Source organism: Monodon monoceros, unplaced genomic scaffold (assembly GCF_005190385.1).
Source record: "Monodon monoceros isolate NGI ecotype Baffin Bay Population unplaced genomic scaffold, NGI_Narwhal_1 Super_Scaffold_16, whole genome shotgun sequence".
Classification (NCBI taxonomy): Eukaryota; Metazoa; Chordata; class Mammalia; order Artiodactyla; family Monodontidae; genus Monodon; species Monodon monoceros.
This window is the reverse complement of record NW_021703772.1, coordinates 8,666,120-8,689,828: the sequence shown is the minus strand read 5'-3', so window position 1 is coordinate 8,689,828 and position 23,709 is coordinate 8,666,120. Positions and strand designations below refer to the sequence as shown.

At 36.3% G+C, this 23,709-nt stretch overlaps 2 protein-coding genes across 5 annotated transcripts in view; one reads left to right on the top strand and one right to left on the bottom strand.

The window, feature by feature from the left end:
- The window catches only part of PSMD1 (proteasome 26S subunit, non-ATPase 1), a 97,772-nt gene that overhangs the window by 28,120 nt on the left and 45,943 nt on the right, over positions 1 to 23,709 (top strand). The window lies entirely within an intron of this gene.
- On the bottom strand, positions 6,350 to 23,058 carry HTR2B (5-hydroxytryptamine receptor 2B). Of its 2 annotated transcripts, none has more exons than XM_029225152.1 (4): positions 22,701 to 23,058; positions 21,109 to 21,815; positions 11,923 to 12,123; positions 6,350 to 7,522 (listed from the first exon to the last, which is right to left on the bottom strand). In XM_029225152.1, the coding sequence occupies exons 2-4, from the start codon at positions 21,455 to 21,457 to the stop codon at positions 6,633 to 6,635; spliced, it is 1,440 nt and encodes a 479-aa protein (XP_029080985.1). In that variant the 5' UTR covers positions 21,458 to 21,815; positions 22,701 to 23,058; the 3' UTR covers positions 6,350 to 6,632. The 2 variants fall into 2 exon arrangements, with proteins under 2 accessions (XP_029080985.1, XP_029080986.1); XM_029225153.1 differs by having other exon boundaries at positions 21,109 to 21,440.

The following is a 23,709-nucleotide window of genomic DNA, read 5'->3' as shown; positions in this document are numbered from 1 at the left end:
GAAACCTAGATAATTTGTATATGGAAAATATATTCTTCTAGGTGTGCCCTTAGTAACTATTGGCCTGTATAAAGAATCCTACTCATCATGGTCTCTTCCTTTGTTTTATCTATTCATTGTCGGCTACTAACTGTTCCTATTAGTCACTTTATATTTTATATCATATAAATCAGTCACCTGGTGTGTGTATTCTGCCACACAGGAAGTTGAGCTTTCGTGAAAACTGTTTTTCTTCCATTTTTAACCTGACAGTGCTTTGCTCTCTAATTATCAAAATTCATTTCTGCCCTTGTGTTTACTGTAGCTTACACATGTGCTCAGTTCCCAGTTTCAGCAGCAGATGTCTTCCATGAGCTGCTTTTAGGCTTTGCTAAGATCTCTACTACCTAGGATACTCAGATCCAGCTAATGAGTTGTTTTTGTGCTCATTATTTCTAAGGGACCATTCAGAGTTCTGTTGCTGTTGTTTTCTTTTTTCTTCATAATATGATTCTTATAAGAGGTAGAAACTGGAAAAGACTTTACAGGTAACTTTGTCTAAAACTTCATGGATGAAGAAAATTAAATGTTATCAACTTGTCTAAGGAGTTGCAGTTAAAACCAAGTTCTCTAATTTTAGATTGTTGTCAATTCCCTGGAGTGATTTTTTTTTTTTTTTTTTTTTTTGCGGTATGCGGGCCTCTCACTGTTGTGGCCTCTCCAATTGCGGAGCAGAGACTCTGGACGCGCAGGCTCAGCGGCCATGGCTCAAGGGCCCAGCCGCTCCACGGCATGTGGGATCTTCCCGGACCGGGGCACAAACCCGTGTCCCCTGCATCAGCAGGCGGACTCTCAACCACTGCACCACCAGGGAAGCCTTGGAGTGATAACTTTTAAAGGTGAAAAAAACCTTAGAAATAAAACAGTATTCCCATTTTTTTTGAAGAGAAGAAAATTGAATTCCAAAATTGTTAACAAAACTTCCTGTTGTCATAGAGCTGAATGGTAGAACAGAAATTCAAAACAGGTCTCAGGATAGACCAGTGCTTTCTCTACCATGCCTTTCCTTCAGAGCGCCTTCTTTCTGAGTGGCTGTGATAGAACATTTTTATTCTCAAATTTCCTTATTAAGTTTAATATTTGGAAAGTTTCTGTACTGTATCCTAAGAATTAGTAAATGTTTTCTGATGTGTCATCGGTTGCTTTCTTAGTGTGCTCCATTTTATCATTTCTTCCCTTTTAAATGTCACTTTTAAAATAACCGCAGACATTTGGCCCCCTTGAATTGTGTTTTAAGGATTTATTTCTTCTTAATTTTTAAAACTTCTTTTAAAGTGTACTTATTGGACACAAATACTGAAAACATATCAGTAAACACATATTTGTACTTTAGCAACTAAGGTGAAATTGTCTTTGTAGGAAACTAAAAATTTTCATGTGTAGGGCTTCCCTGGTGGCGCAGTGGTTGAGAGTCCGCCTGCTGATGCAGGGGACACGGGTTCATGCCCCGGTCCGGGAAGATCCCACATGCCGTGGAGCGGCTGGGCCCGTGAGCCGTGGCCGCTGAGCCTGCGCGTCCGGAGCCTGTGCTCTGCAACGGGAGAGGCCACAGCAGTGAGAGGCCCGCGTACTGCAAAAAAAAAAAAAAAAGAATTTCATGTATATTATCTCCTTTATTCTTAGGATAGTCCAGGGAGTTGTAGTGTTTTCACTGTTTCTTTCTACTGGTATTTGTGGGTTATATGTTCATAATCTGTATGATAAAAATAGAAAATTAAATTGAAAAACATTCTTGCCAAGTTGAAATGAACCTAGTGTATTTTTAATCCAGTAAATAGGTGATTCATGGGCCCATTGTTATTAGTCTAGTCAGCAGATTTATTGTCACAACTCTGTACAGTACTGTGCTTGGCATTGACTGAAAACTCAGTTGGAATTGAACAGCATCTGAATTATTTCATCTTCACATTGGAAAGGAAAATGAAGAAAGAGGCTAATAGAAGTATTAGTTTTTATATACTTGTTAAAATTAAGTTGCTATAATGGTGAACAAGGTGATGATCTGATATAGGCCTTTCTTAAAATTAGATAGGGCTTCCCTGGTGGCGCAGTGGTTGAGAGTCCGCCTGCCGATGCAGGGGACACGGGTTTGTGCCCCAGTCCGGGAAGATCCCACATGCCGCGGAGCGGCTGGGCCCGTGAGCCGTGGCCACTGAGCCTGCGTGTCTGGAGCCTGTGCTCCACAACGGGAGAGGCTAGCTACAACAGTGAGAGGCCCACATACCGCAAAAAAAAAAAAAAAAAAATTAGATAATCTTTGATATCCGTGATCATCTTTGCTATGACTTAAGCTTACAGTATAACACTAAATATTTCTCAATTTATACATTAATTTACTTGCAGATATGGATGGATCTCTCAAGATCAGAGGGAGATTCTTGATGCAGATACTTTTTAGACCACAAAAAATGGTTTCTTGAATAGAAATATGTTGCATCATCATAGATCCTTAGCATTTGAAGGAACCCTAGCAATCGAATAGTTACCACCAAATGTGTAAATTATCTTTACAATATCTCCATTCACAATTTTTTATCAATTTGATACATATTCTCTGTGTGCTGTTTTCTGTTTCTGCCTCAGTGTCTGGATGCTGTAACTTCCTTTAGTTTTGTTTTTTTTAATTCTTCCTTCTATCTGCATCTTTGTTTTCCCCTCGCATTCAATTAACAATAATAATGGGGCTTCCCTGGTGGCGCAGTGGTTGAGAGTCCGCCTGCCGATGCAGGGGACACGGGTTCGTGCCCCGGTCTGGGAAGATCCCACATGCCGTGGAGTGGCTAGGCCCGTGAGCCATGGCCACTGAGCCTGCGCTTCCGGAGCCTGTGCTCTGCAGTGGGAGAGACCACAACAGTGAGAGGCCCGCGTACCGCAAGAAATAAATAAATAAATACGGAGTGGAGTGAAAAAAATTTTTTTCAAAATTATTCTTCTAAATAGGTACAATCTATTCCTTTTCTTTGAAGGTAGGACTATTAAAGAGAGTCCCTTTGTTGCCATAGTGGTGGTTAACTTCGAGATTTGCTTTTAAATATAGATTTCCTTAAAATGTTTTAGAATAGAAATATCAGTTATGTATCAAAATGCTAAAAATTTTGTGCTGTGTTGTACTTTTTCAGGAATAGTTTATATTGGAGTTGTATTTCTTTTTCTAGAACCTTCTGGAAATACTAGAATGATCTCATTAACTAGCTCTCAGCTAACTGTAAGCAAGGAATTTTTTTTCAGAAATTGAAGCTGAACAGCTTAAAGGTCTTATAGTTAATTCTGTGGGTGTGCATATGTTTAAACACATACACAAATTTGAAGTCAGTATAGAGCATGTGGGAAGATATTCCTTCTAATCTAGATTGTCTAGGGATAGAGCTTTGCCAGTGAGATTGCCATCTCTAGTATTTAAATTTTCTGAAACAATTTTATGTGCCATCAGATACCTAAGACACAGTTTGGAATACTGTTGGAGTGATATCTGAAAACTTAATCTCTGACTTGGCAAGAATGTAAATCTTAACATACGCCAAACACTTCATATTAGAGACTGGAACCAAAATAGATAAGAATGACTTTTTTTTTTTTTTTTAAGGAATGTAAATTATTTTGCCTCTTATTCGAGATAACCCATCCCTTTTTTTTTTTAACATCTTTATTGGAGTATAATTGCTTTACAGTGTTGTGTTAGTCTCTGCTTTATAACAAAGTGAATCAGTTATACATATACATATATCCCCATATCCCCTCCCTCTTGTGTCTCCCTCCCACCCTCCCTATCCCACCCCTCTAGGTGGACACAAAGCACCGAGCTGATCTCCCTGTGCTGTGTGGCTGCTTCCCACTAGCTATCTATTTTACGTTTGGTAGTGTATATGTGTCCATGCCACTCTCTCACTTCATCCCAGCTTACCCTTCCCCCTTCCTGTGTCCTCAGGTCCATTCTCTATGTCTGCGTCTTTATTCCTGTCCTGCCCCTAGGTTCTTCAGAGCCATTTTTTTTTTTAGATTCCATATATATGTATTAGCATATGGTATTTGTTTTTCTCTTTCTGACTTACTTCACTCTGTATGACAGTCTCTAGGTCCATCCACCTCACTACAAATAACTCAGTTTTGTTTCTTTTTATGGCTGAGTAATATTCCATTGTATATATGTACCACATCTTCTTTATCCCTTCATCTGTCGATGGACACTTAGGTTGCTTCCATGTCTTGGCTATTATAAATAGAGCTGCAATGAACATTGTGGTACATGACTCCTTTTGAATTACAGTTTTCTCAGGGTATATGCCCAGTAGTCGGATTGCTGGGCAGTATGGTAATTCTACTTTTAGTTTTTTAAGGAACCTTCATACTGTTCTCCATAGTGGCTGTATCAACTTACATTCTCACCAACGGTGCAAGAGGGTTCCCTTTTCTCCACACCCTCTCCAGCATTTATTGTTTGTAGTTTTTTTTGATAATGGCCATTCTGACCAGTGTGAGGTGATAACCCCATTGTAGTTTTGATTTGTATTTCTCTAATGATTAGTGATGTTAAGCATCCTTTCATGCAGAGATAACCCACCTTTAACACCGCTGAAAAAAGAGTTGTCGCAAAAATGCCTAAAGTTTTAGTGATTTAGGAGTTAAATTTGTAAGGTATACTCTTTCTGGCAGATGACGTAGAGCCCATAAGATCTGTAATAGAACCATGTTCTAGGAAAGGATTCTGCAATTTGAATTTTATGTACCTGGTTTTCTTATGCTGAGTGAGCTTCTCCATAGCCAGCATATTTCTCGTGATAATTTTCTTAAACTGTGTTGCCTGGAAGGGAGCAAGGATGGAGCAATAGGTTGAGGCATAAGAATGGGTCAGCCTGAAAAGGAAAGGCTAAGATATGGGCTGTCTTCACTGCAGATTCCCTCAGCCTAAATTTATTCACCATTTATGTGAGTAGCATAAAAATAAAATATCAAGGGCTTCCCGGGTGGCACAGTGGTTAGGAATCCGCCTGCCAATGCAGGGGACACGGGTTCGAGCCCTGGTCCAGAAAGATCCCACATGCCACGGAGCAACTAAGCCCATGCACCACAACTACTGAGCCTGTGCTCTGGAGCCCACAAGACACAACTACTGAGCCCATATGCCACAACTACTGAAGCCCGCGTGCCTAGAGCCCGTGCTCCGCAACAAGAGAAGCCACTGCAGTGAGAAGCCTGCGGACCACGATGAGGAGTAGCCCCCACTCGCCGCAACTAGAGAGAACCCGCGCACAGCAATGAAGACCCAACGCCGCCAAAAATAAACAAAATAATTAAAAAATTAAATTACCGGGGCTTCCCTGGTGGCACAGTGGTTGGGGGTCCGCCTGCCGATGCAGGGGACGCGGATTCGTGCCCCGGTCCGGGGGGATCCCACATGCCGCGGAGCGGCTGCGCCCATGGGCCGTGACCGCTGGGCCTGCGCGTCCAGAGCCTGTGCTCTGCGGCGGGGGAGGCCACAACGGTGAGAGGCCCGCGTACCGCAAAAAAAAAAAAAAATTAAAATATCAAAAGTAAATAGAATTGGCTTCCATTTACAGAGTACCCACATGAACTCATTCTCATAAGAACCCTATGAAACGTAGATGAGGAGACTGAGAAATTAAGTATTTTTTGTAAATTCAATCAGTTAGTAAACGGCATAGATTGGATTTATTCCAGATCTAGTAGCGCAAAGTAAAGTAACAAAAGGATGAATAAAAAATTTTGTACCAGAAGTTCAACCAAGTCTTTGGGGAGGCTTAGGCAGCCATGATCTCGTTTATAAGATCATTAAAATTTAGGTTCCTGGATTAATAAGGTCCCATGCCTTATTGCATGCTCTTTGAGAAACATAATGCACAGGCTCTTTGAGAAACATAATGAGGTTTAGGTACCCAAGACTGGTTTCATTTGCTTTCTCCTCCTCCTCCGGCAGACCCACCTCTGCTGAGTAGATGCCTGGTGTGAGCCATCTAACAAACAGGCTCTAGTTCTAAGACCGTGTCACTTTGTGTGATATCCAGCTACTCTCCCTACCCCTTCCATCAAGACAGTTTCCTGATCAGTGCAAAATTGTGACTACATTTAACTAAGCCAGACTATGAATGGCAATCTCAGCTTACCTTCAGATGTGATCATTATTTTATGCACTTATTTTTAGTCCTCTGTTCCTATCACTGTTGTTTTGTGTTATGCCTTATGTCTTTAACGCCTTGAAGACAAGGTTAATACTTGTTTTGTTTATTTCATTCTTAGCATAGCTTTGCATACAATTAGGAACTAAATAAATTCTTATGGTGACATTGTTTTTTGTAAGCCAGAAGTTTATTGATTTATTTAATTTTATTTCATTTGACTATCTTAGCATTTAACTAGTGTGCTGGATTGTTTTAATTTGCAACTATACAAAAATGATTTTTTTCGTTAGAATAATTTTGCCCTAATAAAATTGGGTAATCTTAATACATAATTCTTAATTTAAAGAGATGATTTTTGATACATGATATAAAGTTCTTCTTTATGTAATTCTTGGTATATTTATATCTTCTTTATCTTACTCATCATTATATTAGTTACATAAAAACTGTGCCGTTACTCTATACATAACTGATTTGCTCTTCAGTTTTGTCACCTTCATTTTCGGTGAGAAGTGTATCTAGTAAAATGATTGATGAAAACTGAATGGTTGAACTTCGGAGCCTCATTGGACTCTGGTACATGGCAGGATTAATGCCATTTCGCATTCTATGTTTCATGAAATATTTAGAGTTCTCTGCCATTGGATTCTGGAAGTACACATTACCGGAGCATTTTCTGAGAGTTTTTACTGATTTTGTGGCCCAGTAATTGCAGGTGATGTACCGGCCAAATGCATCCCGAAATGTCTTGTTGAAGAGGGTGTAGACCAGAGGATTCACCCCTGAGGAAACATAGCCTATCCACACAAATATCTCCAGGAGCATTTTGAGAGTAGTCTGGTTGCAGGAATCACATAAAGCTAAAGTTATATTTGTAATAAAAAAGGGGCACCACATAAGCAAAAAGAGGAAAAACACAATCCCTAGAACCTTTGAGGCTCTCTGTTCATTGGAAATGGTATGCACTGACTTTTTTCCTACTGTGGACGTTCTTCGCATAAGTATGTTATCACTTGCATTAGGCAGGGTTTTGTCCTTGTGAGAACCATCCAGCATTGCCACTTTTTCTGGTGTTGAGCAAGGTGTTCCATCCCTTTGGAAGACTGTGGACACAGTCAACCACATTAGGCGTTGAGGTGGCTTGTTTTTGACCAAGTAAGCTTTCTTCTGTAAAGCATGGATAGTGAGAAAGTAGGTGACAATCATGATCGCCAGAGGTGTAAAGAAGGAAGCCAGTGAGCCAAAGAGCATGAAATTGCCAAAACGATCCTTTGTCAGCCCACAAGTGATGTTGTTTGGGTTACCCACATCAGTGTCTATACCTTTAATAGGGATTGGAATGGCAATGCCTAAGGAAGAAGAAACAAGATAAATTGAGTTATTTTATGACCTTTGACTCTTAGATTAGGTCCTTTTAAAGTTTATCTTACTGACTTTACCCTATTAGTGTATTGTAATTCCTGGTACCCACAATGCAGAATCTGTCAAGCAGTAAATCAATGGAAGATTTGACAAATAGAACCTAAGTAAGCAAACCTGCTGTTCTTAAAGAGATTGGTTAGTGGTTTCAGTTTTGTAATTAAAGCTTCCCTAAAACCATAGTGTATGCATGAAGTAGTAGAGAATGTCTTCATTTATTCTCCATTTCTCATTATCTATTTTTGTTTGTTGATCTATCCCCAGTTAAGGAAAAGAATTCAGAAGAGAAGCTGCTTTTATCTTAATATCCAGTGTAGTTGAGCTAAAGAGACTTAAGAATACATTCATGCAATATCTTAATTCTGAGTAGATACCTATTTTATAATCTTTGAGGTTACACAGTTTCGTTTAACAGACAGTTTTATCTTTTGATATTTGTGAATGTCTTTTAACCTTTTCTTTCTGACTTCTTAGGGAAAACTCAGGGTTTATTGTTTTTCTTTTCAAATGCTACTTAATAATTTGAGAGCGAGTGGATCATGAAATTTACTTGCTTTTTTAAAAATATTTATTTATTTATTTATTTTTGGCTGTGTTGGGTCTTTGTTGCTGCATGCGGGCTTTCTCTAGTTGCAGTGAGCAGGGGCTACTCTTCATTGTGGTGCACGGGCTTCTCATTGCATTGGCTTCTCTTGTTGCAGAGCATGGGCTCTAAGCACGCGAGCTTCAGTAGTTGTAACACTTGGGCCCAGTAGTTGTGGCTTGCGGGTTCTAGAGTGCAGGCTCAGTAGTTGTGGCTTGCGGGTTCTAGAGTGCAGGCTCAGGAGCTGTGGCGCACAGGCTTAGTTGCTCTGCGTCATGTGGTATCTTCCCCGACCAGGGCTCGAACCCGTGTCCCCTGTATTGACAGGCGGATTCTTAACCACTGCGCCACCAAGGAAGCCATGAAATTTATTTTCAAGATTGAAGGTTCCTCTAATAAAAATGAAAGAAATGTACCTCATGCTAATTTTATTATACTTTAAATACCATGAAGTAGGTATTTAAATATGACCTTGTTTATTAGTGAAGTAGCTTATTAGCAAGATAGCACAAGGGTTAACCCTAATCCTTTCCCTTTGAAACAGCAGATACTTTAAAATAAGTCTGAATTAATTGATCTTTAGACAACTCTAGGAAGTATCATGAAAGAATTCACTTTTATGAATCTAAAAGTACTCCTATCACCTGCATAGCCTTTTTATGGTAGCAAAGAGACCTTGACAAGAATATATTCCTCAAACCCTTTCTAATGGAGGCCACTGCTTTTTCTGCTTTTCCTCAGGTATAACACCAGAAAGAGGATTCTGTATACTTTCTTTTCTACACTAGGGGTCAGCAAACTATAGCCCAAGGGCCAAATCTGGCCTGCCTTCTGTTTTTTAAATAAAACTTTATTGGAACACAGCCATACCCATTTGTTAATGTATTATATGTGGCTGCTTTTGTTCTGCTGCAGAGTTGAGTAGTTCTGACAGAACCATATAGCATCTGTAAGACCAAAATATTTACTGTCTTGCCCTTTATAGAAAAACTTGGCTGGCCCCACCTCTACCCTGTTACTTCCAGGTAATCATTACACTGTTCTTTCCCCACCCCAAAGCACTTCCCTTTTAAAGTCTATTTAAGCTACTTATACCACTCTATTCTCCATCCAGATCATCTACCAACCTCCAGGATATATGTCTGTCTTCCTTAATGGTTTCGGCCCCTTGCTATAGTTTTCTATCCACTGTTAACCTTGCTATCATCTTCCATGACTTCATCCCATTTATTACTCTTCTGACACCTAATTTTATATTTCTTGAACTCTTCAACTCCAATGCACTCCTGAAGCCATCCATCCATAAGTCCACTTAAAACTACCCCATAGGGACTTCCCTAGTGCCGCAGTGGTTAAGAATCTGCCTGCCAGTGCGGGGGACACGGGTTCGAGCCCTGGTCCAGGAAGGTCCCACATGCCGTGAAGCAGCTAGGCCCGTGCACCACAACTACTGAGCCTGTGCTCTAGAGCCCATGAGCCATAACTACTGAGCCCGCATGCCACAACTACTGAAGCTTGTGTGCCTAGATGCTCCACAACAAGAAAAGCCACTGCCTGAGAAGTCTGCACACCACAACGAAGAGCAGCCCCCGCTCACCGCAACTAGAGAAAGCCCATGCACAGCAACAAAGACCCAACACAGCCAAAAATAAATAAATTAAAAAAAGAAAAAACTGGCCCATATCGAAAATCATGAACTCTGATATTTCCCTTTCTTGTCCTGCTACTCTTCATTACTTCTCTTTACAGTTATCTTGAGATCTAGTTCATCCTTCCTTCTCTTTTTTCACATTCCACTAACTCCCATCAAGGTTCAGGTTACCTTCCCAACCAGCTTGTTGGTCAATGACATTTAAGTTTTCACTAGTATTTTTTATACCTTACCCTCTTATTCTCCTTTTGCCTTACTGTTGTCAGATGTTACCTAGGATAACTGTAAATTCAGAAGAAGAAAGTGAGCTCTTTTTTTTTTTTTTTTAGCACTTTGTAGAATTTAAAAACTGAACTAACCTCATTATTTGCCTTTTCTTTTACAAAGTCACTAAATTGTCATTGGTTCTACAACACAAAGTGTGATGAAATGAAAATGGCATTGATCTTGGCCTTTGTGCTAAAAAGCTGTTAAGTCTTTAAGCCAACTGTTTAAAACCTCTAGGTTTCTTTTCTCATCTGTAAAAGGAAAAAGTAGATTTGTAAGATCCTTCTAAGCTGTAAATTTGGGTTCATCTTTTTATTCTTTTCTTCCTGTATACATATCACTTAGTATTAGTCCATCTTCCTGAATGCAAAGATTCTTTTTCTTATTTATCTTTGTATTCTTGGTACCTAACATATCATAGGTACTCTATAAATTTGATCAATTTATAAATTCATGTCATCCAGCCTTGATTGAGGTACCAACAGGCTGTTTATTGGCTTGATTATATTTCAGTTTCAATGTTTTAATTCTCTTAAGGAGCCATTTCTCCTATTTTCCCTCTACCTTTGCCCTATTGTCTCCCCCCCCACCCCCCCACTCCAGCCTACCCCAACACACACTGTTTCCCTTTCCTTCTCCCTTATCACACTGAGCTTACCAAAAAGGTATGGGTTGTTTGACATGAACTACTTTAGTTTTCCTTCTCTCCACTCTAAATTTTGGCAGTTGTCACCCATCCATGCCTTTTCTGTAGCTTCTTTTTTAGGGGCCTCTTCTATCAATCAGCCTCTGTCCCCAAAGCTAGCCTTTTCTCTCTACTTGCAGGTACCTCCATTCTGAATAGAGTTTTCCTTGACCCTAATTTCCTCCCAAGCCAGACTAGTAACAGTCCTTAGTTTTACCTCCAAATTTTTCAAAAGAGGTTTGGCCTTGGTATCTTTATTCCGGGAATATAAAGGTCATTTTCAATGTCTTGCTTTCTTGATTTTTTCCCCAGCGTTCTTTTTTCTGATTAGGGAGAGAAGTCACATCTTTTTCTTGCTTTCCTTTTAGCATTTTCAGGTCTCTCTTGATTTTTTTTCTTCTTTGAATTTTTCCTTACTAGGAGAAAGTGAATCTGCTGGCAGACTGTTAATGATCATAGTAACCATTGTGAATCTGTTTTTCTGATACTAACTTACTTAAAAGATTTGAGTTATCATTTATGCTGTACTTCATGCTAAGATACTCTAATATAGCAGCTATCTTTGAGTATTAAACATGGGCACAGGGGCATAAAAACAGTTTAGAAGAAATACAATTTCTCCCAAAAATTATTTCTGAACATCGTTTGTGTATCTCTTAAAACTTGTAATTAAACATGTTCAAAACACTTAGACAGTAATGCCTTTAGTCTGCGTACATATTGGTTTCCAAGGTGAATATATGAACTCTGATACCTGCATACAAAAAGTTTGGGTTCTTTTTGGTTTTTTTCCTCTTTTCCTATTTATCTTCTTAGGTGTGATTTAAGATGCATTTCATTTTTTTTAATTGTTGTTACTTTAATAAAATTTCAAGATTCTGCATGCTACCCAGACCTTAATGATCGGTTGACAAATATGAAAACTGTTTTCAGGTTTAGTCTTCCTGCATGTCAAAATCAAGCCTTGAACTTTTCTTCTTTTTCACACTTTTTGCTGATAGTGTGCTTTAGAGGCTATACGATGAATGTAATGTTGTGAGGAGCTTGTATTGGTGTAACAGTGTCTACCAGGCCTGGTAATCTCCTAGCCAAATGGAACCAAAGCCTATATACACCACCCCACACCCTGACATTCCCCACATACCTATTGAAATTAACCACACCACTGTAATCTTGATGAATGCTGTAGCTCGCGAGTTATATTGATTGGCCTGGATTGGCTTTTTGATGGCTATGTAACGATCCACTGAAATGGCGCAGAGATGCATGATGGATGCAGTAGAAAAAAGAACGTCAAGAAATAACCAGGCAGGGCATAGAATGAGTGGGAGGGGCCACATAGCCTCTGAAAGAAAGAAAAACAAAACAAAAACATATTCTCCTCAAAATGGCAACCTTTAATCTGCAGTTTCTTTTTTAAGTGATACATATTTTTTAACCTTTTTCTGTATTCATCTGAAATTTTACGACTTAAGCTCCAAGGTAATGTTTGACTTCAGATAATGGAGTCAGTAATATTAAATACATTCTGTAGATGGTACCCTTTAAATACATTTTCTGTTTTGTATAATAATTACAGCTCTTTTCCTAAATCAGTTTAGCATTTTTAGCATTATTTTGACCTTTGCTCTTTTGTGTATTCCTTTTGTGATCTTTTAAAAATGTATACAGTGTTGCAACTGGAACTTAACCTTACTATTCAGATAAAATTTATTTTTAAACTGCTATTGTATTTAAGAAAAAAAAAAACATTTACCAAATAGAGGAAGCAATATAATGTGGCAAAAAGAATATTAGCATGGCAGTCTCAGTGAGGCCTGGGATTTTGGCTCACTTCTAGCATTAACTAGCAGTATGATCCTTGTTTATAGCAAACTCTAATTTGGTGAAATAATTAAGTGGAATGACTTGAGTTTTCCTTTTGACAGAAATAGTTCTTAAATAAAGTTTGCAAAAGGAATGGCTTCAGATTATTCCAAAGAAAAATGGGTTGTTACCCTTCCAATATAGTCCATCCTTCACTCCAAGCAAGGAGATGTAATAAACAGTACAGACTTGGGTTTAAAAAGAAAATCTCATTATTAAGCATAGTACTTTATTTAACAAATTTTTATTTAAAAAGCATTTATTCTATACTTCATACAGTCTGAAACACTTTAGAAATATTAACTTTTTAAAAAAATTTCAGGTTTGGGGTATGATAGTTTTCCAATAAATTTACTTAGACGAGTATTCATACATATATGAATGTGATACATTATGCATTATACATATACTCACTACTAAATTTTGCAGTCTTAAAACAACTAAAATTTATTATAGTGTTTGTCCTAGAGTATTTCAGTTAGAATCCATTTTACAAACACACACAGATTTTAGAACTTGCCATAAAAGCAAATTCCTCCTGTATAGGACAAATGTCATACGTATGAGATTATATAAACCCTTTTTATGGTTTAATTGTACGTCCACTGACATGTAAACTACTTTTCTTTTCCTGGTTTTTGCGAGTATATCTGACTTTGACAGGTATAAAATGATTGAGATAATTGAAGAGGGAACCAAGATAACTATCTCAGGATTTCAGAGCACCAAGAGACCCTTTAATTGTAAACTGTTTAAATTCAGGAAGCCTGGGTGTGGAGAAAGGTTAGTATCCCAGATCAAAAAAGGACCATAATTTAGGGAAAGAGGTTTTAGATAGACTTGAATATGTCTTTTTCAAGACTCAAGTGGGATCTCAGTGAAAAATATTTGGATACTTCACAAAAAAAGGTAGGTAGCAAAAAAAAAAAAAAAAAAGTAGGTAGCAAAAACAAAAGGTAGGTAGCAAGGCTGACAAACACACCGTTTGGTGCCTTCTGTTTCCAGAGTTGGTATGTGGCATGCTTAATAGAAATATTAAAATATTTCTTTTTAAAACAAAATCAGTATGAATTTTTTATTGAAAAAAGATAAATGATTCCTTGGTACTTGGTTCCATGCTCAGCAGATTCTTTCAGAAGGATTTAAAGCATTAGGTGGAAGGAGTAATTCATACTTTTAAGTAAATTACTGTAATCAGACTTGTCCTACTTCACTGAATTGGGGGTGGGGATAAGAGATGATAAATTACAGTCATTGAGCTGGAAGAGACCTTAGAGATTATATCATTGATTTTGTGGATGAGTAAATTGTGGTACAATTAAGTCTTTGAATATGAGAGGGAGCATTTATTTATCAAAATTTAAATGTTAATTGAAAGTGTTCTTTAGGGCCTTGCTACTCAAGGTGTGCTCTTCAGATCAGCAAGGATCAGCATCACCTAGGAACTAGTTAGAACTGCAGGCTCTTGGGCCTCATCCCTTAGGTACTGAATCATACTGCAGTTGAAGGAAATACCCAGGTGATCTGTATGCAGATTAGTGTTTGAGAAGCACTGCTTTCTTGAAAAGGTTGTGTATTGAGTTTGCTGGCGTAGGATAGGCACTCAGAATTCCTCACAGAAACAAACTTATGGAAGACCGCTCAAAATAAACAAAGAAATAAAGTATGGCAGAGAAACTTGTGTTTAGAATGAATCTAATCAATCAGACTTTCTCCCTCTTAGCCGTAGTGTTCAGTTTTCCTGTTAACTAGTGGAAAAGGACCTTGAACAAAGGCAGCAATGTACTCTTTGACCTGAGCTTAAGCAAACTTATGGTCTAGAGTGGAAAGAATCATATATGACAGATAGTTTTGCAGTGGAAGCTACTTGAAGTGAGGCTTCATCTTCAACTATCCTGAAGTTCAGATTTAGAACTGAGTAGGAAGTAGAAAAATACTCAAGCCTAGAGCTACAACCAGAGATGTTAATCATAGTTAAGGATTTTAAAAGGCAGATAATTAATGTCTTATATCTTAGGCTTCCTTTTTTTAAATGCGTGATCTCCATCATCTTTCAAAGTGGGTTGCTAATAAATTTAAACTTGCCTATTTAGCTATTCTAATTATGGATTATATTTTTTTAAATTAAGGTCTGGAAAATTCTAGTCATAAATCTAGTAGCTGTGAGCAGGAAGCCACAATAGAATTCTCATATGAAAAGTACATGTCTTTGGAATTGAACTGCCTGACCCACATACTTCTAATTTTGAGCTAAGAGGGAAAGCTCTTTAGTGCTGGTTTTAGTTAAGCCTGTGAAACCTTGTTAGCCTCCTTTTCCAACATAATGAATTTATTTTATAAACTCCAATTTTGGAACAGAAAGTGGATAGTGGATATTAAAATTAATGCAGATCATTAAAATTTTATTACTTGAGTGCTTTCTTAATTGATAATAGTAGAGATGTTGAAACGTGACAGAGAAATTTCTTTAAGAAAGAAAGAGACTGAGATTTAGAATTAAGAGTGATGGATCTTTTTGATTAACCTTTATGATTCCAAGTTTCATGAAATACTAGTGAATAGACTGTTTTTATGAAACTAGTATAAAAGTAACAGATGACTGCATTAAATAGGTATCTTTTATGCAAAGCTAAAATAATTGCCTAAAGTAGAAATCACGTGATACAATAATTTATACAAGTTAAAAACAGTTCTAGACATTCTCAGTTTATGAAAGGATTTTTTCTAGTCCAGATATTTTCATTCTAAATAGTATTAATTTGATAGGCTCAAGGTCAGAAAAGTTTTTTACTATTCAGAGTAGCTGAAAAAGGTTAACTTGGTATGGTGAGATAGGATAGCTATTCAAAAACTTATATGTTATTTTTATTAGGAGTTTTAATTTGGTTTAAGGATTTATAATTTCATTTGTTATAATGTATTATGTCTAACTTATTTCCATAAGAATGTAATGTATTATTTTAAATGGAACATAAAAAGAAAGAAAGAATCTAAGGGAAATAAGTTATCAGGTACTTAAACTAAATTTATTACTGCTGGGGCTCTAAATTAGACTTTTTTTTAATAAAAGCTAATACAGAAAGGGGAAGACATTTAAATTATATAGTATTTGTTGTCCCACAAAAAGAAAGCACACAAAATTTCTCTGAAAAACAAATCCCGGGCTTCCCTGGTGGCGCAGTGGTTGAGAGTCCGCCTGCTGATGCAGGGGACACGGATTTGTGCCCCAGTCCGGGAAGATCCCACATGCCACGGAGCGGCTGGGCCCGTAAGCCACGGCCGCTGAGCCTGCGCGTCCGGAGCCTGTGCTCCGCAACGGGAGAGGCCACAACAGTGAGAGGCCCGCGTACCGCAAAAAAAACAAAAACAAAAACAAATCCCATTTCCCACCTCGTTGCCCTATCCACTTCATTAAACTCAAAGAGGAATTTACTTCCAATAAGGTTTGAATAATGGCATTTCTTTGGGTGCCTAAAATAATTACAAATTGATAATTATAGGAGCAAAACAAGTCTTAGATGAGTCTTGGATCATGGACAGTTTGTTATTTATCTAAAAATATTAGTAGCACAAATATCTTGTTTAAAATGAAGACTTGTGTGCTGTACCATCATACATAAGGGGTGGTAGAACTGCCGTTCAGTTACATACGTTTCTACTTGTCTCCCAGGGAAGGTTCAGTAACTTCTTAGACCTATGTCTAATATCTTCCTCAGAAAAGATGTCTGGCAATCATTTCAAGGATTCATGCAAGTATTGGTTAAGACCCACATATTCTGTATCATTTAATATGAAATATAACCTTAAAAAAATATTGGGTTCTGCCTTGTCCCTAGAGAAAATTCTATGGCCCTCCTGTTAGATCAAGTTATTTAAGATATAAATGTTGTCTTTGCCAAATATTATAGCTTTGGTTGATATAATTTCTCATTTCATTTGAGAAAGCAGTGTAACAGAGGTTAAGAGTGTGAATTCTAGAATCAGTTCTCCTAGGTTCAAATTGTATCTCTGCCACTTACTTACTCCTATGTCCTCTCTTGTAAAATGGGGATGATAATAATAATACTGATTTTATAGAGTTGCTTTGAGGATTAAATGCAATAATACATGTAAAGTGTTTAGAACAATATCTGGCATAGAGAAAGCACTCAAAATGTTAGTTCTTATTACTATTATTGTTTGACGGAAACTAGCCAACTAGCCCAACCATTAAAACACTCCCACTTAGAAACAATGAGCCATATCATCAGTATAAAACCTGGTATGTTTGTCTTCCTGCCTGCTGTAGCAAGAGTGCGTGCATCCAATTAAACTTAAAACTGTACTTCAAAAAAAGGACATGAGAACATGTTTAACTGTTCAACTTTTAATTAAATTTGTCATGAAAGTATGCCTTTTACTAAAGTTGAATTTTAACTATGTTATATATGTGGCAAAGAAGCATAAGTAACCTATGTGCATTGCCAAACATTGCCATGTCTTTTTGTTTGTTTTTTTGTTTTGGAAAGTAATTGACATTAATCTCTGAATCTGGCACATAAAAGATTTCCCTTTTAAGGATTTAAAGACTATTTTTAAAGCCATCCCAAGAGGACTATGTTCGTGGAGGTAAATAGTTCATGAATGTATTGGAGTAGGACAAATCCTAAATGGCTCTAATGTCCAAAAAGGACATAGTTTTCAAGTACACGTTTTTTTTAATCTCAAATTCTTATGTTTCTGTATTTATCTTCTGGAAAAGACAGACCTAGACCAGTGCTTAAATTTTTATTACAAAGCTTCTGCTTTGTTTTTGTTATTCTTGTTTTTTCGTTACATTTGAGCATATGAGGTATCCTGGGGTTAGATGTCCAATAGGGTGTTTTAAGCGTTTCGAGTGATTTAATACTTATAAAAATTTTTCCTTGGTTTTTTAAAATTTCCACTTTCCAAAAAGAAGTGCCTTTAATTGCTTTGCTCCCTCATTTAAGAATTAGGTAGAGCAGCATTTCACTGCATAAATGAATAACTGATTTGTTTTTCTTTTACTGCTATACATTTATCTCATCTCTGGTGAAACTCACATCCAAACTAAATCTTATATTTAAGTATATAAACCCTTTGCATGTTGTACTGGTACTTGCCAATTATTAGTGCCTAAAACGTGCTGGGACCTACTTGACAATTTCACAAGATATTGGCAATGGAAGATGTAGCATAACCATTTTACAGACAAGGTGATTGAACTCTGATATGTTGTTAAGTGACTTGCATAAGCCAATACAAGAGAACCAGGATTCAAAGCCTAGGGTATCTTGCTTCAAACCCCCATCTTTCAGCCATTTTATACACCCTCTTTCAACCGTACCACAGATACTGCTTCAACTTACAGATCATGAGACATGGATTAAAACTTGTTGTAAATAAGCCACTAATGACCAATGAATGACCAAATGCTGTATTTACTCCCTTTACATTTTTAATCATTTATTTCATGAGAGAAGGCAAAGTTCAGAGACGTTCTTAAACTGTGAATAATCTTTCTTTTTTATATCGGCATATGATGTTCTGTTTTCCTTTGCGTCCTACTCAAGTATTTCTAACCTAAGCAACTTCAAGCCTTATGTTATAAGCTACTAATTTGTGATCATGATTTTTAAGAATTATAGACAAGACAGTAAAAAACTGGAAAGTAAAGGTTAAGTCCAATGCTCCCAAAGAGGAAGAAGTGACAGAAAAGTTGATGTAGCACAATTTGAAAGACCATGTTTTGCCTGCCAGTCGTAATAATCTTGGAAGAAATTCAAATAATATATAATCAAATATTATACAAATTATTGGTTGAATAAAATGTTTCTCAGTGTAAAATCCACTTTAAAATTTTCAGTGCTCTCCTTTTTTTTTAAAACTACATTTTATTAGAATATAAAGTTTCAATGTTACTTTCGTTGAATTTCCGTGAGATAACTAAAACAACTTATGTCATTCATAGTGGTAATTAGTTTGTTTATGTTTACAGAGCCAGGGACACTTTTGTTTGTACAGACTTCAGAAGTTCTGAAGATTATCCCTATAATGAGAGAAAAATACACAAAATCTACTCCTGCATTTTAAGATTATAGAAATCCTTATAAATGCATTAATTTAGAAAGTCTTAGTATTTGTTAACACATGAAAGGCTATCAAAAAATCTTAGTATTTGAAGTCAGGTCCCCATTTATAATATGTGCACTTCCCAATTTATGAATGCATCCTTTTGAAGCTTTTTAGAGGGCAACATGCATTTTCTCATATATTTTCTCATAGAAATAGAATAATGTTTTCAGTAATGAATTAATTCAGTAATATTTTGAATAGTGGTTAAGTTCCCAGGTTAGTTTATTTTTAAAAATCTACTAACGTTTCTATATAGCTTATTTACTGATAGTAGAAGTGTTTCAGTCTATGAAAGAGTTTATTTTGTAATTAAAAATTTACATTTGAAAGAAGGAAATGAGGTTAAAAATGTAATTATTTCAGACATAGGAAGACATTCTACATATTTTGTGTTAAAATATGTTGGATTTTCTGCTGACTCTTATAGCTAAGAATATCTTGGGCCCCAAATATTTAAATATAAACTTAGTTTTCAGCTGCTATATACCTACTGTTTTCCTGTGGAATACATGGGATTATCACTGTTGTCTGCTTTTGTGTTTTGTATGTCAGCTTATTTAATGCCATGAAACTTTGCCTTTTAAGATTCCTTAACTGTTTAGTTGTTGATTTAAGTATCTACCACAGTATTTTGCAAAGACTAATAGATGTTTGATGGACTCATGGATTTTAAAGTTAAAATTCACTTCAATCTCATTTATTCAACATAACGTCAATTAAATTTTGTGGTAGTATGAGACGAGCATTTTAATATTTTTTGTACGCCTAGCAAAGCACAATTTAAAGAGTGATTTGACACATTGAACTATTGTGTGCATGGAGATAAGAGTTTGAATCAATGCCTATACAGTCTTTACCATATATGCATAAATGTTCCTGCATAATCCTCATTTATTTCTTTTAAACTTTATTCAGAATTAAGATTGTTTAGGTTCTCCTTTAGAGTAAGATTTCTTAATTATTTTCCATGGTGATGTGTAGCACTAGATTATTCAAAAGGTTGCAAATTTGTAAAAGGGAGGGGTATAGACAGGCAATATTAATGATTAGAGAGTCTTGTAAAGCAGAAAACCTTATTCATACTGCATGTCCTACCACAGAATTTAAAGCCTGGATAAGAGTTGATTTAGAATGGGAAGTTTTAGCCCGTCACCATCTGATTATATATGGGGGATCAAGTACTTACTTTTAGATATCTTTCTGTACTTACTTATAAAAATGTAACATTTAAACCTGAATACAATAGTTTGAATGGCAGTTTTTCTTCACCTTCTAATATATATTCTAGTTAATAAATTTTACTTCTATAACCTGAAATATTTTTATCTTCACCATATAAGCAATTCCAAGAAGCCCTATCTGCTACAAATAATCATTTTTTCTTAAGCAATTAATGAATGGAATATCAATTAATGTCAAGCATTATTAAATAAGTTATTCTCTTAATGCTGATTGTTAAGAGCCCTCATAATTCATAATCAGAATTATTTGTGTTTACCCAAATTCTCTAACTAGAGATGATATGCATGAATAGGAGACTACTTATATCATTTTAATATCGTTATCTTTTTTATCAATATTATAACTAAGATTTCAGTTCTAATTATATTTTAAATTATTGTAATAACTCAGGTTTTGATCCCTTATTTTAGTAACTTAGAGGTCTGATTCCTCTAACATATATCAAGGGCACAAATGGTCAGAAATCATAAAAATTAAACAGATGGATCATCTCTTGAGATGCTCTGAGCCAGACCATTCCTTCAGCAACTAAACATAGTTTTTTGTTAACAAGACACATGTGTAAGACTTGTGTTTAAGTCTTAAGTACACAAACTATAAAGAGATATAACAAGACTTTTTAGAACAATTCCAATTTAAATTGGGGTTTAGAGATTTATATTGGAATTTAGTGATTCAAAGACCTTATTATTAATAATTAACCCAGCACATTAACGGTCACAGCAGTGTCCTAGATATTGCTTTATCAAGAAAAAAAAAGTACTAGTAATGGGGTAAAGTATAGGTCTGTTCTTCACAATAATCTTTAGGTAATGTATGCAGAATATATGAATATTGCTAACTTGGATGACTTTTTAAATGATTTTGTTAGGTGGCTGAGGAGGGAATGAAATTGTTTCCAAGAAATTATTTTTTGCTCTTTAAAACTGATTATCAACCATAGAAAATGATGAAAAATGAGGGACTGTTTACTCACTGTACCTTTAACTAGTCCAAGTCCATATTTAAAGATTAAATGAGTATCTATTTCTCTAATAGTATACCATAGTTCGGTGGTTTGATGGCAGGAACAAAATGAAATACTTACCAAACATTATTGTCAAGAGGGCAATCGGCATCACAAACAATCCAACCAGCAAATCAGCCACTGCCAGGGACATTAGGAAATAATTGGTAGCATACTGTAACTTTTTCTCCAGTGCAACAGCCAGAATAACGAGGATGTTTCCACCAATTGTGGGTATTATCACCATGAGTATCAGAAGAGCTGCCCAGTGCAGCTTATTTCCCTGTTCCTCAACAAGCTGTTTCATTTCGTCTGGTATCGATTCTGTCTGTAATCCAGACCAGTTAGAAGAGATTAAATGGTCAAATGAGCTCTGCAAAATGTGCTCAGGAATTGTGCGTTGTTCGAATATTCTATAAGAGAGAGCCATTCATTGTTTTTCTTTAATTTTTTCCGATTCCAGAGAGTGGTCAGCATGGTCAGTAGCTAAGCTGGTCATCTGCATTTTTAAGCCTTTGTACCCATGCCAAATACTCAAGGCGAAAGTTGACTCCTTCCTTAAAAAAAGAATTTCAAGTTCTATAAAATGAGAGCATACATACATTTGTCCATGTCTGTAGGTAAGGCCCGAGTGTTTAGTATTCTGCAGAGGTTCCGGTTTCAGAAGGCTTAGTGAAAGAAACTGATAGCTGTGAAAAAAAGACTATATTTTTGGTTTCTCTCTCTCCCTCTTTTTTTTTCTTGTAGTGGTGGAGTCGAGTTTGAATTTGAATGCCAGAGAGTTCCCCCTAGATATAAAATATGTCAATTGCATTATTTTATTTCTTTATTTTCAAAACCCAGTTTAAAAAGTTGAATTTATTAGTAGCCCCTCCCTTCTCAATAGGTCTCTTGTGCATTTGTGACAATGCAGCCAATCCTCATAAACGTATGCCTGGTATGCTCCAATTAATGAAACAAGATATATTAATTTTTTCAGTGGTATAATAAAAACCTAGGTGTTTCCTGACCCTTGAATGTCTTTTTACCTTTACTTTAGAATATGTACAGAAGATTAGAAACATCAGAGCACCAAATAGTTCTGAATAGAACTTTTCATACACACTGGCCATCTACCTAGAAACACTCCAAGCCCCCCTAACGTATAAATAAATGATTTACCAGCTAGGAATCCTTATTTGTAATTGGGTTTTGTCTGAGCAGGTTTATTTTAATACTGATATAAATGCCATTTTTGTAAAACATTTTAGAACTCCTTTAGTTTGAAAGAAGGGGAGAAAATACGTATTACTAGAATCCAGATAATTGTTTTTACTTATTTCATCTTTCGAAGAAAGCATGTTTCTGCAACAAATATTTTCCAAATTTATCACTTTATGTTTATCGCTTTATGCCAAATTTGAACCATTTCTTTTTTGGTTTTAAGTAATAATTTTTTCTTAACCTTCCCAGTTTCCGAGGGAAGGAGGGGAAGCTGAGAGGAAGATTAAATCATTTATTCATAAAATCTACAAATCCCACGTTAAAAATCTCCCCTTTAACATTTGTAAATTTTTCATTTTGGTTTTTTTAACCACTGAATAGAAATAAAAGATTATGGTAGCAGAGTTTGTGAAGAAAGTAAAAAAGAAAACTCTTTAGATCAACTCTATATTTATTTGTTAAATACTTACCTCTTGCTTGCTCTTTACTCTCCCAAGCATGTCATCTTATCTGCTCAGTAGACCAGATGCTGCTGTGACTGAAGTCCTCCTCCCATTGACTTATTCTGAGCCTCCAGCACTGGTGCTTGAAAGCAATGAAACAAATGTGTTGTATAGCTGTAAGCGTGCCAAGGAGGTTATTTCATCTTTGATACATTCATTTTTAGAGAGTAGCAGCATTCATTATAACTCATAAAATCACTAGTTAAGTATGTTAAACCAGTTCGTGACCCTTATTCAAGTTATATTCTTAAGAGCTCTCTTTAATATTGGGGGGACTGTAATAAACTCTGTCATTTTAGCTTAACGTAGTTCTGTTTTAGATTAACCCTAGGCTGTTTTTCCCATTTGAGAAAGAATAAGATACAATCTAGAGATACTAGAGCTTTAATTCTGTGAAGGTTCTGCCCAGTGAACCTTAGAGTGATTTCCAGAGATCTAATTTCTACCAGTGAAACAAGATTCTTATCCAGCTTTTATGCCTTTGTTGTGGAACACAATTAATTTGCTCTGGTTACAACCTTATATAGAAGAACACAGAAAGGTTTGAATTCTACATGCTTACATAAGTTTTAGAAGAGACTTTTTCATTGCTTGCTTTTAAAAAGATGGCCTCTGGATTTGGGAGTTGGTTCATTGGCAGTTTTTTTTTTTTCACAGATACATTGGGGAAAGTATGTGATATATAATGAAAATATATTTCTGCCTTATTTCAGAAAATTAGTGTAAAAGCCTTATCAGCTATTCTATCTGAGTTTTCCTTAAACTGTAAGACTAGCTTAGTACTAGAACTTCAGCATTCTCAAGGTTTCCTTTTAAAAGGTCATCATAGGGGACTTCCCTGGCGGTCCAGTGGTTAAGACTCTGTGCTTCCATTGCAGGGGGGCGCGTGTTCGATCCCTAGTCAGGGAACTAGAGCCCACATGCCATGTGGCAAAAAAATAAATAAAGATCATCATAGATTGCTCATAGTTTAAAA

What these genes read in the sequence shown, in the direction of transcription:
- HTR2B (XM_029225152.1), bottom strand. Translation starts at nt 21,457, where the DNA reads ATGGCTCTCTCTTATAGAATATTCGAACAACGCACAATTCCTGAGCAC. An exon ending in CCTCTTGACAATAATGTTTG is followed by an intron (nt 12,124 to 21,108) that starts GTAAGTATTTCA and finishes TCTTTCTTTCAG; the next exon opens with AGGCTATGTGGCCCCTCCCA. An exon ending in GGTGTGGTTAATTTCAATAG is followed by an intron (nt 7,523 to 11,922) that starts GTATGTGGGGAA and finishes CTTCTTCCTTAG; the next exon opens with GCATTGCCATTCCAATCCCT.